This window comes from Peromyscus californicus, unplaced genomic scaffold, assembly GCF_007827085.1.
Source record: "Peromyscus californicus insignis strain IS unplaced genomic scaffold, ASM782708v3 Scaffold_8__1_contigs__length_139910024, whole genome shotgun sequence".
NCBI lineage: Eukaryota > Metazoa > Chordata > Mammalia > Rodentia > Cricetidae > Peromyscus > Peromyscus californicus.
The window spans coordinates 33,136,435-33,150,857 of NW_026294606.1; the positions used below are offsets into that span (position 1 = coordinate 33,136,435).

A 14,423-nucleotide genomic window follows, 5' to 3' on the forward strand; every position below is an offset into this window, starting at 1 on the left:
TCTAGAAGCAGGCTGGGTACCATATACTATGCTCCCCTTCTTCTGGGACTGAAAATACAAGGGCCCCGTGGTAGATACAGCAAGTCTTGGAGTCATCCTCTATATGGTGGTCACTGGGTCCCTGCCTTTTAATGGATAGAACATAGTGTAAGTGCAGAAGCAGACAGAAGATTATAATACATTCCCTTGTGTCTGTGATGTATGAAAACTTGAAATATCTGACCCTCAAAAATCTGATCATCAGGAAGACAAGTATGTTAGAGGAAATCCTGAGGGTACCCATGGACCATTGGAGGTCATGAAGAGTGTGATGGTTTGAATGAGATGGCCCCTATAGGCTCATATATATGTGTTCTTAGTTTTTAGTTGGTGAACTCTTTGGGAGGGTTAGAAAATGTGTCCTTGCTGGCAGGCTTTGAGATTTGAAAAAGCCAAGCCAGTCTCAGTCTGTGTGTGTGTGTGTGTGTGTGTGTGTGTGTGTATCTTGCTGCTGCTGCTGCTGCTGCTGCTGCTGCCTGTGGACCAAGGATATAAAGTTCTCAGCTACTGCTCTAACCCCATATCTTTCTGTTTCCCACCATGATGATAAATGGACTAATTTAAACTGTTAGCAAGCCCCCAATTAAATGTTTTCTTTTAAGTGGTAGTGGTGGTGGCGCAAGCCTTTAATTCCCGTACTCCAGAGGCAGAGGCAGGCAGATCTCTTGAGTCCAGACTGGTCTACAGAGGGAGTTCCAGCAGGACAGCCAGGGCTGTTACACAGAGAAACCCTGTCTCGAAAAAACCAAACCAAAACAAACCAAAAGAAGTTTTCTTTTAAAAGAGTTGCCTTGGTCTTAGTCTCTGCAGCAGAACAGTAACCAAGACAGAGAGGAACTGAAAGATTACCTAGTGCCACTGATTGCTATAACCTCCTAGCCAAGATGCTGCTGTCTTTGGGCTAAAATTGGGATGCGATTCAGGACTCGTTTGGGGCCAGAAGTTAAGATGAAGAAGTAGCCAATTGTCAGATTGTGGTCTCTAAGAGACCTTAGTTAGAGGCTTCGCCATCGCTATCTAGTTGGGAGCAGTGGGGCTGAACAAACATTCTGCTGTAATAGAGTGAATATAGAAGTTTGAGCTGCATACTCAGTATTTCACATGACTCAGGACTCTAGGAGCAAAGAGAAAAGACAAATACACTTAACATGTACACATCTAATATTTTTTAAGTACAAAGAGCACCATAAACAATATGAAAGCCAAGGACTAATCTGGGAAGTTTTATAGGGACAAAGGGTTAATGTTCTTGCCAGAGATTTTATTCTTTTGTTTATTTGAGATAAAATCTCACTATATAGCTTAGACTTGCCTTGGAATGTAACCCTAGCTTTCCTTAAACCTGTGATCCTCCCTGCCTCTAGCTCCCAGTGTTAGAATTATTGGCATGTGTTACCAGCCGGACCTTACCAGAGACCTTAAAAATCAAGCAACAAACTCCATAAAAAGTCATGAAAGTAAAATTGACATACATATCTTGCAAGTTGAAGCTGTGTTATTCTACCCATCACATTGCTACATACAAAATAGATTGTTATGCGATGGTGCTGTTGGGAAGGTATGTTGATAGAACTTTCTCTGCGATGGTTTGGTAACATAGAAGAATTTTATGTGTACATGCTGTGACCAGGAGTTTCCCTTTAAATTTAATGCAAGTAAATACTGACAAAAGTAAAAGTATTTTGTATAACATTCATTATTATCCTACTAATAGGTCAGAATTGGACCATGTGAGTTCCTCTTGTGAAATAATTATTTTATCAATGTAATGGAACACCAAGCAGCCAGTTACTGTTTATTGATATGGAATGATGCCATATATATATGGATGTGTGTGTGTGTGTGTGTGTGTGTGTGTGTGTGTGTGTGTGTGTGTGTATGTATTTTAGGTGCAAATACCAGGTTGTAAAGTGCATGTCTAATTTACCACATTGTATGACACATGTAGTGACGTTTGCAAGTGATGTCCGGATGGAACAAGGCTGTATATATTTGGTGTATGTATGTACCAAAATGTTTTAAAAGGGCTCGTTATCTCACTGTGGTCACACTGTGAAGAGTGTCCTTCTTATGAGCAGACCAAAAGCAGTGAAGCATTCAAATAGGGCAGGCAGGTGGGAAGGTGAGGATAGGTCCAGAGGCCATCCTTCCATAGCGATTGCCCTAAGTGGCCTCAGGTGGAAGTGGGCCTGCATGCAGGTGGAACCCAAGTGTAGGTGGTGCTGGGGCTGGAGGGAGCGGCGGCAGGGCACACCCCAGGCTGGGTAGGTGAGCCAGCTGCGCCCCAGACCGGAAGGGTAAGGGTAAGCGGGCGCACTCCAGGCCGGAAGCGTGAACGCTGCCTTGTCTGTCAGCTTTCTTCTCACAGCACTCTGTCTACCAGCTAGGCGCCATGAAGTTTCGGGCCAGGATCACCAGCAAGAGTTTTCTAGAGCTCTTCATCCAGGTCAGCGGCACCGTAGCGAGGCTGACGAAGGTCTGTGTGCTCCGAATGTGTCCTGACAGTCTGTGCTTCTGCCCCACAGGGCTGCTGGGTGAGGGCCAGCTGTGGGGTGAGGTGAGGCGGGGAGTCTTCCGCCACTTCTGCATGGAGGGTGTTTCGGAGGAATTCAATGAGATCTATCTAGAGCTGAAGTCTGAGCATCTGGCCAGAGTCGTGAGGAATGCGGGCAGCGCTTCATCCCTGAAGCTCCAGCTCACCAACAAGCGTCGTCCCTGCCTCACTGTGGTGGTGGAGCTGGCGTCGTGCCCAGGCCACACCCGTGCCGTGGTCCACGATTTGCCTGTGAAGGTGCTTCCCAGAAGGTGGTGGAAAGAGTACACAGAGCCCCGGGTTCGGGCCTCGGATGTGAGTGTTTATCTGCCAGCTTTGAAGACCCTGAAGAACATGGTGGAGAGGATGGCAAACATGGGCGATCGGGTGCTGGTAGAAGCAAATCTCAACGGCAGAATGAACTTGAGTGTAGAAACTGATGTCGTGACTATTAAAAGCTATTTTAAAAATCTTGGAAATCCTCCAAAGGCCGTTCTGGGTGTGACTCAAGGTGAAGACCTAGAGAACATGGTGCAAGTGAGGGTGGACAATAGGAAGCTGCTTCTGTTTTTCGAAGGACAGCAGATAAACCCCACAATGGCCTTATGTAATATTTTGAGCAATACTCTGCTTCATCTTGTTTTGGTTCATGATGATATCTCTCTTCAGTATTTTATTCCTGCTTCATAAATATTCAAGCAGCCCTAATTTTCTTCTTCAAAGAAATCTTAATTTAAGATCTTTCCAGAACTGAAACGCTGAGTTATTTGAATTAAGAGGCTGCACCCCTGTGGATTATGTAGGGTGTTTATTTTGTTGAGTGCTCTCTTTGTAAAATGTTAAAAAACAAATGGAGAAATAATTGGATAGTTCGTGTGCTTGTTTTTTGGCCTTGACAGTTAAATTATATTCAACTTAGTTGTTTTGGAAAAAAGGATTATAATAAAATAAAATAACTGAATCCTGAAACAATTGTCTTATTATGAAATACTATTGTGAAAAATGAGAAATGTCTCCTTTTAAAATAAACATACATTATTTTGAGAGACTTTTAATTTAATGAACTCAGTCTCTCTGAAAGGTATAAGATAGATTTTTGTACTTTTGCTTATATCACATATTTGTTAAAATATGTTTTGTCTGGTTTCAGTTTTGGGGGGCCATTTTGAAATACTTTAACAAAAATACATAAATATATGTAGATTATAGTCTTGACATTCAGTACTATAAAGTATATATACATCTGCTAAGTTAACATTTATCAATGCTTAAGTATACAGACTAAACATGGTGCCATTCACAATGGAGACAAATGTAGATATGCAATATGGCCACATAATATTAGCTGTGGTACATACTATAGTACTGTAAATTAGTAGCCACCTTCTCTTACGTTGTGGGAAGTCTGAGATTATTTACAAATTTTCTGTTCAAGGTAAAACAGTGTATGGTTTTGGAATTATCATATACAAAGTTTGAGTTGGCTGTTTATTTCTCATATTGTATTTACTTAGGAGAACATTGTGTGACTTTTCTTGGGGAGACATGAATAGTATATGTTTACTGCAGGTAGGGAGGACATCTAAAAGCCTAAGGAGATTCAGTCCAAGTATAGCTTAGAGAATCTGGGAGTGTATGTGGGTTTATAGGAGCATGGATGACTGAAAGGCATCTGTGTCACTGAAAAGTCCACCCAGGAAAGCCGAATCCCTGGAACTCCCTGCTCATCTTGAACCAAGATGTTGCTTATGGGTAATTTTTGAGTAGACCAAGTTTCCTGTTTTTATTTTTCCTTTTGTCCATGGTGTTCCATTATTTCCACTTAGAGAATAATTATTTATTTTATTTATTTATTTTTATGTATATGAGTGCCTTTCCTTTTCCTGCATGTATGTAAGTGCATTGTGTGTGTGTGCCTCATGCCTGTGGAGGCCAGAAGAGGGAATTGAATCTACCGGAACTGGAGTTACAGACCACTGTAAGCTGATGTAGGTGGTGGAACTGAACCTGAGTCCTCTCGAAGAACAAGTTCTCTTAAAATTGCCCCTGAAAATAAATCTTGGTATTTCATTACTTGAGGAATGGAAGATATTATAAAGTGTTAGTGCAGTGATGAACAGTCTCATTGAGATTAGGTTTGTTATTTCATATTAAATTTCAGTTTTACAAATAATAGTTAAATTAAGACTGTGGACTTGGTAGCTTTTATTTTTGTGTATTTAGCAAATTCTCATGACTATATTTTGATCAGTAATGAATAATTTCATATTGGTTTTGATGATGGAATATTTAGAATTATTTCTAGTTGTTTTGCTTATTTCTAAATTCCAGTTGTGTTATGGAAAGGACACAAACATTGAACCTAGACAAATAAGTTGAAATTGTCTCATTAAAGTCTCTTGATTCAGGGAGATAAACAATTGTTTTCTAAAGGTTTTCAGTAGTAGTCTTTACATTATTGGTGAATAGCCATTTCAGAGGCTTTAAACTCTGAAACACTTTACTTTCTCACTTCTGAATCAGATGTGTGCATTTATTTTGGTGAATATTTTAAAAAATGTGTGTAAAAGCCATTTTGGAAAGCTTCAGGAGCTCCAGGTTGTGTGTGTATATGTGTGTGTGTGTGTGTGTTCTATAACACAGACATGGTGATTTCTTTTGGTAAGGTCCAACACCATGGCCAAGGCAACTTATAGAAAGGAGGATATTTTGACTTGTGGTTTTTAGAGTGATAAGAATCCATCATGGTAGGGAATGTTGGCAGAAGGTGACAGTTGAGGTGCAGATAGCTAAAATTTATTGCATATCACTGGGGCACAGTTTGTTCAGATGAAGGACTTGGCATTCATCGGATTGATGCAATGTCTTCTTTCTTGGTGAATACCAGTACCCTAGGGGCAGAGACAGTCGGGGCCCTATAGAATAGGTTCCAGGCCCTCTCGAAGCTATCCTGTATTTTCTATCTGTTTATCTCCACACTCTAAATCCTTCTGTCTATTATTTCCTGCTGCTCCCACTCAAGAGCACTCTGGGAAATGTGGGGATGGTGGGTGCCCCTCTATGTCAATTAAAGGAGGTGTTTCTTTTGTCAAGAATTGGTGTGTGGATGGTAATCCATGAGACAAATTAATTATTCAGCCTTTTCTAGTCTATTTTCCATGCATTAAGTGTTATAGTTCTTTGGGACAATATGGTTATTTGTTAAAACAGTTGTTAGAACTCCCACACCCCAAATATATTTTTTTGTTTGTCCTTAAATTTTTATTAATACATTACCAGGCTAAATTCCTCATTGTAGTTTCCAAGCATATACTTAAGTATTTGAAAAACTCATGTCTGCTTTTAGAGGACTAGTCAGCAGTACTTATCCCTTTAAAAGAATAATTATTTGTAAAATGCTGTTTTATATAAATTAACTTTACTTTTAGGCTACTGATTTTCTCTTTTATTTAAAATCAATTTATTGGTTGCTTTGTACATTTTGTTAATGTTAGGTATAAATATATTTATCGTGAGATTTTTTTTATTAACATGAGCTAAATAGGATGTTAATATGTTGTGGTTTTTTTTTTTTTTTTTTTTTTTGGTTTTTTGAGACAGGGTTTCTCTGTGTAGCTTTGCGCCTTTCCTGGAACTCACTTGGTAGCCCAGGCTGGCCTCGAACTCACAGAGATCCGCCGGCCTCTGCCTCCCGAGTGCTGGGATTAAAGGCGTGCGCCACCACCGCCCGGCTTGTGTTTGTGTTTTAATTTAGAATAATGTCAAAGCATTGTTTTTGATAACTTTGTTTTGAGATAACTTCAGAATTAAAAATAATTCAAGAATATTAAAAGTAACAGTTCTTGCCAAGCCCTTAACCAGATTATCACATACTTCCCTTTGGGCCCATTTTCTTTATCTTTTCCATTTACCTGTTTATTTTGTCTGATGCCATTTGAAAATTGTAGCTGGTGAGTTTTCTCTCTGGATCCCACCAAACCCTGGCAGTCCGACAGCCCACTTATAAAATAAACACACAGACACTTATATTATTTAAACTGTTGGCCTAATGGCTCAGGCTTCTAGCTATCTAGTTCTTACATCTTAAATTAATCCATTCCTGTAAATCTATACCTTGCCACGTGGCTCATGACTTCCTGGCGTCTTCACATGCTGCTTGTCATGGTGGTGGCTGGCAGTGCCTCTCTTCCCTTCCTGTTTCCTCAATTCTCCTCTCTGTTAGTCCCGCCTATACTTCCTGCCTGGCCACTGGCCAATCAGTGTTTTATTTATTGACCAATCAGAGCAATTTGACATACAGATCATCCCACAGCATTTCCCCTTTGCTTATCTTAGAAAGGAAGGTTTTAACCTTTGCACATCTCCAAAGACAGCTTGGTATATTTGGGAATTTGGGTATAGCTTCTCTTACTACTTCCTGCTGGAGGGGGGCGCTGTATCTTATGGGGACACAAAGAAAATTTTAGGATTATGGAGTAGTCCGTGAGGGTGTATCGTCTGAGCCAGTTGCCTTGAAACGGTTCTGGATGTTGGATCATCTGGGCCATGGTGTCATCAGAGACCTTTCAGGGGGTCTTGGTTGGTCAAATCTGATGTATCTTAATTTGGAACAAATCCATAGCCTCTGGCTTTCTGTGGAAACAAGAGCAGAGTCTCCTTTCCAAAGCAACATATCCTTACATCCAAATTTTGAAGTCAAGGTACCTTTAAAGTATACATTTTGGCATAACTCAACAGCTTTTACAATCAAATGTTTTTCTTCAGTTACGAATATCAAAGAGAACATAATCCAGATTCTCTGTGTGATAGCTATCTTTACGTGGCTTATTTTTTATATTACCTTGAACCTATTGCTTTAAACTGCAGCATTCTAAGATTGAAATGGCGCTGTGGCTGCTGGCTCCACCCACTTAAGCTTCCCAACAGGGCGGTGGTACATTTTCCACCAGCTCTGGGAACCATCAACTCTCAGAAATAGTGGGTCTATGCTTATTTCAAAGTAGCGTGTAGCCCAGAAACCTCTTTTTTTGTTTTGTACTAGCAAAGGCTAAATCCACCACACAGCTTAATGTGCCACTTGCAGAGGCCTCATTCCCGCCATACTGCAGGTCGAGCACGCACACCAGGAACCTGCCATAGTAGCTTAAACACTCAGGCTGCCGCTAACTTGAGAGAGACAACTAGGAACTGTTTTTAGCTCCGTTTTAGAGTCTTTTTTTTTTTCCTCAGGTTTTAGGTAGAAACTTTTGCCAACACGTATTAATTTAAGATGTAAGAACTAGATAGCTAGAATCCTGAGCCATTAGACCAACAGTTTAAATAATATAAGTGTCTGTGTGTTTATTTTATAAGTGGGCTGTCAGACTGCCAGGGCTTGGTGGGATCCAGAGAGAAAACTCTCCAGCTACAGAAAATAAAGAAAACACTTCCTAAATACTTTAGTATGTAGTCACTAAGCACAGGGTTCATATTGTCACAGTACAGTTGTATCAAGTACATCACCTCCTAAAAACTTTAGTATGCACTTACTAAGCATAGGGTTCATATTGCATAGTGCAGTTATATCAAGTACATCACTTCCTAAATACTTCAGTATAGAATCACTAAGCACATGGGTTCATATTGTCACAGTACCATTATCCGCTTTAGAAAGTTTAACACTGATACCATACTGCCTAATCCCAAGTTCAAATACAGTAGGTGACAATCCTTCCAGTTATGTAGTTGATAGAAAATGTCCTGATCTGGGATCCCATCCAGTAATCATTACTAGATGTAATGAATATTTGACTCTAATGTCCTGTAAGTGGATCCACCAACAGAGGATAGATACTCAGTCTTCTAAAATTTTTCCTTGACCTTGGCACTTTCTGAGTGTACCTTGCAATTCTTGTATAAAATTGCTTTTCATTATAGGTTTATATAATATTCTTACTAATTTGGTTTGGGTGATATACCAGTTTCCCTTAGAAGTTCATTTATAGGGAGATGTTTAAATGCTATGTAACTATCCATTTTTTAAACCATGTACTTGTTAATTTTAGTGTTCCCTGAGTGATTTTTCTTTGTAATTATGTATTAGTGGTCATAGGATAGTAAAAGACTTTCCACAGTAATCATTCTGTGAATCTGTTCACTGATTATATTACTAGGATAGAGTTGTATGTTTTAAAAACATAGAGAATCTATTGCAACTAGTTTTGTTTTGTTTTTTTCTTCAGTGTGTGCTTTTAAAAGCAGGCAAGGGGTGCAGGGACACCCAAGAGAGACCTTTCATGTATTGGGCCTAATATTGTAACACTGGGGGACAGAACAGGAGAGCCACCTGGACAATTTCCTTTGGATGCTAAATTTTCCCAGGTTTGGACACTAGTTGTCTTCTAGTGAGGTCCCTACACCCTTGACATGTCTCCATTGACCACTTCTTTACTGGACCATGTTCCTTGACCACTTCTTTACTGGAGCATGTCAGTGTGTCAGAGCTTTTCTTATATATGTCCTCTTTTAAACATAAGGGCCATCTTTCTGGAAAGAATTTTAATAGTTTGTTGTATACAAGGTGATTCAGAGCACATGGCCTTTCTGAAGATATCATTTCTTAGGTGATTTCAGCTTGAAATACTCACTATGGCAAATGCCTAAGTACTTCTACCAATTGTATGCATTATATACATGTTTAGTTATATAACTTATGCATTATAGATATGTTTATATTATTCATATAAAACTTACTTAGAAACAGGTTCTCACTGTATAGCCCAGACTACTTCTTCAGCTTCCTGAGTACTGGGATTACAGATGTGTGCCATCATATCCCCAAACTGAGTTTATTTATCTTCTGTGAAGTGTCTTCAAATCTTCTGCTTATTTAAAAAATATTTTGCTATTAAGTTGCACCAATTCTTTGTATAAGCTACTTAGTTATATATATAATGAAATTTTTTCCTCCCCAGGAAACTTATTAAAGTAAAGAAAAAAAAATCAGTTTTAAAAAAACTTCTGGTCCATGAATTGTGATGTAGATCTTTACCTATCCTTTTTCATAGTTTGTTTTTGTTTGTTTGTTTTGTTTTTGTTTTTGTTTTTTTGGTATAAGTTCTTGTATGTTTCATTGCTCATATTTCCAATTAAAAATTTTTTTTTTGACACAAAGGCTCATTCGTACCAGGCAGAGTCACTATGTAGCCAAGGATGACCTTGAACTTCTGATCATCTTGCCTGTATCTCTCAAGTTCTGAACTTACAAGCAAGGGCTACCACTCTCAGTTTATGCAGTGTTGGCGATTCAACTCAGGTCTCTATGCATGCTAGACAAGCATTATCAGCTGAACTACATCTGTATTTTGTAAATAGAATTTGAAAAATTTTTATTTTCTAATAGTTCTCCTCCTAGAATATTTTAAATAGCTGAATTTTAAAGGTTCATTTGTATTATTTTTAATTATGTATATGTATGTGCATGTGAGTACATGTGCCCACACAGGCTAAAGACATCAAATCATCCTGGAACTGGAGTTAAAGGTGGTTATGATCTGTTCAACATGGTACTTGGAACCAAACTTGGGTCCTGTGCAAGAGCAGTATGTGCTCTTAACTGCTGAGCCATTTCTCCAGCCCTAAACAACTGGTTTTTATATATGGATGCTAATTCTAATATAATTAACCTCAGTTATTAGTGCTGAGTTGATTTAGTACAGTTGATTTTGCACTTTTTCTGCTTGTGACCTCTATTTACTGAGATGTTTGTAGGCACATAAAGTTGATATATAAACACTTTCTGATAACAAAGCATAAAGAAGTTTTCTTTTGAGCCGGGCAGTGGCGTATGCCTTTCATCCCAGTACTTGGGATGCAGAGCCAGGTGGATCTCTCTGAGTTTGAGGCCAGCCTGGTCTACAGAGCGAGATCCAGGATAGGCACCAAAACTACACAGAGAAACCCTGTCTCGAAAAGAAAAAAAAAAGAATTTTTTTGAAACAGTCTTTTGATACAGAATTTTGCCAATTATTAAGGATGAATATTGACTTGCATATTAATGAAATGGATGTGTTTGTTAATGTTTACGTAAGGAATTAAGAATTGGCTAACCATTTGCTGCTGTAGATGTAGAGCATCTTTAGCATTTTTAGAAATGGTTGTTATTCTGGTTTTGAGTATGAATGAAGTGGCTGAAAATGGATGAGGAGAGGTAGAAGAGTCTAGTTCTGACAAGTTTTAAATACAGCACAAAGTATTTTGTGAACTGTGGGTATCTTACAAAGGTTTTTAAAAGCAAGGATTGCTGTGGGATGTCGTTCAGTATGCTTTGAATATGTGTTGCTCTGATTGGTTGATAAATAAAATGCTGATTGGCCAGTAGCCATGCAGGAAGTATAGGTGGGCAAGCAGATGAGAATTCTGGGAAGAGGAAGGAGTCGCCAGCCAGACACAGAGGAAGCAAGATGACAAGGCAGAACTGAGAAAAGGTACCAAGCCATGTAGCTCAACATAGATAAGAATTATGGGTTAATTTAACTGTAAGAGCTAGTCAGTAATAAGCCTGAGTTAATGGCCGAGCAGTTATAATTAATATAAGCTTCTGAGTGATTATTCTATAAGCAGGCCACGGGACTATTGGTTGTAGTATTAAGTCAACTCCATGTAGTTAAAAGGGAGGTTTATTTTGTGGGGTAACTTACAAGTAAAGGGGTAGGTTACAGGGTCTGGGAAAGGTGTAGCGCAGTCCAGTGGTGTTCTCTGGAGAACTCTGCTCGATCTACCTCCAGCATCCGGGATCCAGGAACCAAGAGAGCCAGCACATCCGGATCTGGGGTCTTAAGGGCTCCTGTCTCGGCCCTGCCTTGTAGGCATGACAGTTACCGAAGCCTCAATGGTGGTAGTACTTCCAGGTCAAAGCTGGAACAGCTACGCACTACATGGGACTGTGGGGGCTTGGTGGGACCTGAGAAATATCCAACTACAAAAGATGAAATTGATTAGGTGCTTGATTGGAGAACTAACCGATCATTTCTGAGAGTGGAGGGTACTGGGCAGAGCAACCAGAAAAGAACAAAAGCCTAAACTAGGTAAGAGAGATTGACATTTAGATTCTGACAGAAAGGTTTTGACTGTTTATTTGATCAGGGGAAGGTGCCACATGAAAGGAGAGGATTCAAGATAGCCTTAAATCATCCTAGTTGAATGAGTTGTAATTGCATTTGGCTTTAAAAAAACGTGGTGTTAGGCTATTTTGTATGTAAAAGAATTTGCATCGGTGTCGTTAAGTCATTGGCTATGTGATTGAACTTGTTTCCAGGCCTTCTTCTCCATAGGTAGGTGCATGTTTCCATGCCTTCTCCATAGGTAGGTGCATGTTTCCATGCCTTCTCCATAGGTAGGTGCATGTTTCCAGGCCTTCTCCATAGGTAGGTGCATGTTTCCAGGCCTTCTCCATAGGTAGGTGCATGTTTCCAGGCCTTCTCCATAGGTAGGTGCATGTTTCCAGGCCTTCTTCTCCATAGGTAGGTGCATGTTTCCAGGCCTTCTCCATAGGTAGGTGCATGTTTCCATGCCTTCTTCTCCATAGGTAGGTGCATGTTTCCAGGCCTTCTTCTCCATAGGTAGGTGCATGTTTCCAGGCCTTCTTCTCCATAGGTAGGTGCATGTTTCCAGGCCTTCTTCTCCATAGGTAGGTGCATGTTTCCAGGCCTTCTCCATAGGTAGGTGCATGGCTTTCACTTTGCCCAAGACTTCAGTCCTGGAATCGTGGCCACCTGGCAGGTCACAGTCATCTTGTTGGTTTGAGGGGCTCAATAATGCCAAAGACATCCTCGTCCATTGCTTGGGAAGTCCTAAAAATTAAATTTTCCCTTCCAGAAACGAAGGGGGGAAGGCTAGTCAAATACTTGATCATATAGCCCAGCCCGACTCCCGGAGCCCTGTCTTCTGGCACTCAACTCTGCATGCCTCTTCCTCTCACCTCCCATTTCTCGACAGTTAATTTTGGACATTATCTGTCAGCCTCCTGTTGCAGAAGCTTAAGCAATAGTCCCCCCTTCTTTCCTTTTTGTCTCCTAAATACACGGATGCCTCTTGGAGACTTCCGGTGTACAAAGTAGTGAGCTTTTCCTGTATTATTAGGACTGTGTAAATCTTGCTCCTTTTGAATTTTTTTTTTTTTTTGGTTTTTCGAGACAGGGTTTCTCTGTGTAGCTTTGCGCCTTTCCTGGGACTCACTTGGTAGCCCAGGCTGGCCTCGAACTCACAGAGATCCGCCTGGCTCTGCCTCCCGAGTGCTGGGATTAAAGGCGTGCGCCACCACCGCCCGGTCCTTTTGAATTTTTTAAGAGCTCTTTTTTTGTGTGTTAATTTTTTTTTTCATGGCATACTTTCCCTTCAGGGATAAAAAGTTTTCTTTCTTAGCAGATAATCATTTGTTTTTAAATTTTCTAATCCTTTTGTTACCTTCTTTTGCTATGGCTGCCATAACAAATTCCTTTAGACAAATGTCTTAGCCAAAGAAATTCATTTGTTCACTGTTCTGCAGGCTGGAAGTCCCAGGACAAGATGTGGTCAGGCTGTGTTTCCCTGGAGGCTCTTCCTTCCTTGCCTGGCAGGTGATGTTTTCCTGGATCCTCACATGGTCTTCTCTCAGCGTGTTTCCTGAATGCTTCTTTAAGGACACTGGTCATATTGAATTATAGAACCCCAGTGACGTCATTTTATCTTTCTTACCCCTTTGAAGTCTCTTGTTTCCAAGGTTGCAATCTGAGGTATCTGGGTTTAGACTTAAGTGTCTTAAGTTTGGATGAAGGACATGGGAAGGTCACAGTTCAACACATGTAACCTTGCAATGTGTTTGTCTTCCATCTCTCTCTCCCATGTATTTTTTTTTTTTGATTTGTGGATTGTCCTATATTTTAGAGTGAGACTGTTGACAACTGATTGAATTTAGTTTGTGTGTGCATAGTTTACCTATATGTTACTTGTGATAGCTGGGGACATGTTCATGCAGGATCTTTGGGTTTTTTTTCTCCTATAGAAGAGTGGAATGGGTTCTCACACCAGGAACAGTGCTGTAAGAACAGGAGGTGTGTTGCTAGAGTTTTCCTGCCTGGCCCACAGTCAGGACAAATCTCTCTCACCCGCCAGTCCCAAGCCGCTCAAACCCGATCAAGTAAACACAGAGACTTATATTGGTTACAAACTGTATGGCCGTGGCAGGCTTCTTGCTAACTGTTCTTACAGCTTAAATTAATCCATTTCTATTAATCTATACCTTGCCACGTGGCTTGTGGCTTACCGGTACTTTACATCTTCCTTGTCCTGATGGCGGCTGGCAGTGTCTCCCCGACTCAGCCTTCCACTTCCCAGCTCTATTCTCCTCCTTGTCCCACCTACACTTCCTGCCTGGCCACGGGCCAATCAGTGATTTATTCATTGACCAATCAGCAACACATTTGACATACAGACCATCCCACAGCACCTCCCCTTTTCTTTTCTTAAAAAGGAAGGTTTTAACCTTTACACATCTCAAAAGTCAGCTTGGTATATTTGTTCACTGTTCTGCAGGCTGCAGGAGATGTTTAAGGATTCCACTTTACTACCCAGGTTCCCTCTGATCCCTGTTTTCAACTTGTCCTGATCCTCCCACACCCATCCTATGACTTAAGAAACCAAACTTCTGATCTACCTGACTATGTAGAAGGAAAGAGGGAACCAGGGTCCAGCTTCCTGGTCTATAATCATGCAAGTTTTTGCTTTTGCCTGTGAGTCTGGTCCCTACCTTCTGAAGCATCTAAATCTCCGAATCTTTGGGGAAGGCAGGGTTTATTAGTTACCTCCCATATGCCATGTTCTGTTTCTAAGGATT

General features: G+C 40.4%; 2 protein-coding genes across 6 annotated transcripts in view; both read left to right on the plus strand.

Moving 5' to 3' along the window:
- The window catches only part of Exoc2 (exocyst complex component 2), a 180,306-nt gene that overhangs the window by 24,744 nt on the left and 141,139 nt on the right, over positions 1–14,423 (plus strand). Inside the window, exon 2 of one of the 5 annotated variants that reach the window (XM_052726870.1) lies at positions 13,098–13,167. The exons of the other annotated variants lie outside the window; for them this stretch is intronic. The gene's annotated coding sequence lies outside the window, so the exon portion shown is untranslated. The remainder of the gene's footprint in view (positions 1–13,097; positions 13,168–14,423) is intronic. 5 annotated transcript variants of the gene reach the window in all.
- Hus1b (HUS1 checkpoint clamp component B) lies at positions 1,945–3,509 on the plus strand. The gene has a single exon (XM_052726874.1). It carries the CDS (start codon positions 2,432–2,434, stop codon positions 3,260–3,262), a length of 831 nt encoding a protein of 276 aa, XP_052582834.1. The 5' UTR covers positions 1,945–2,431; the 3' UTR covers positions 3,263–3,509.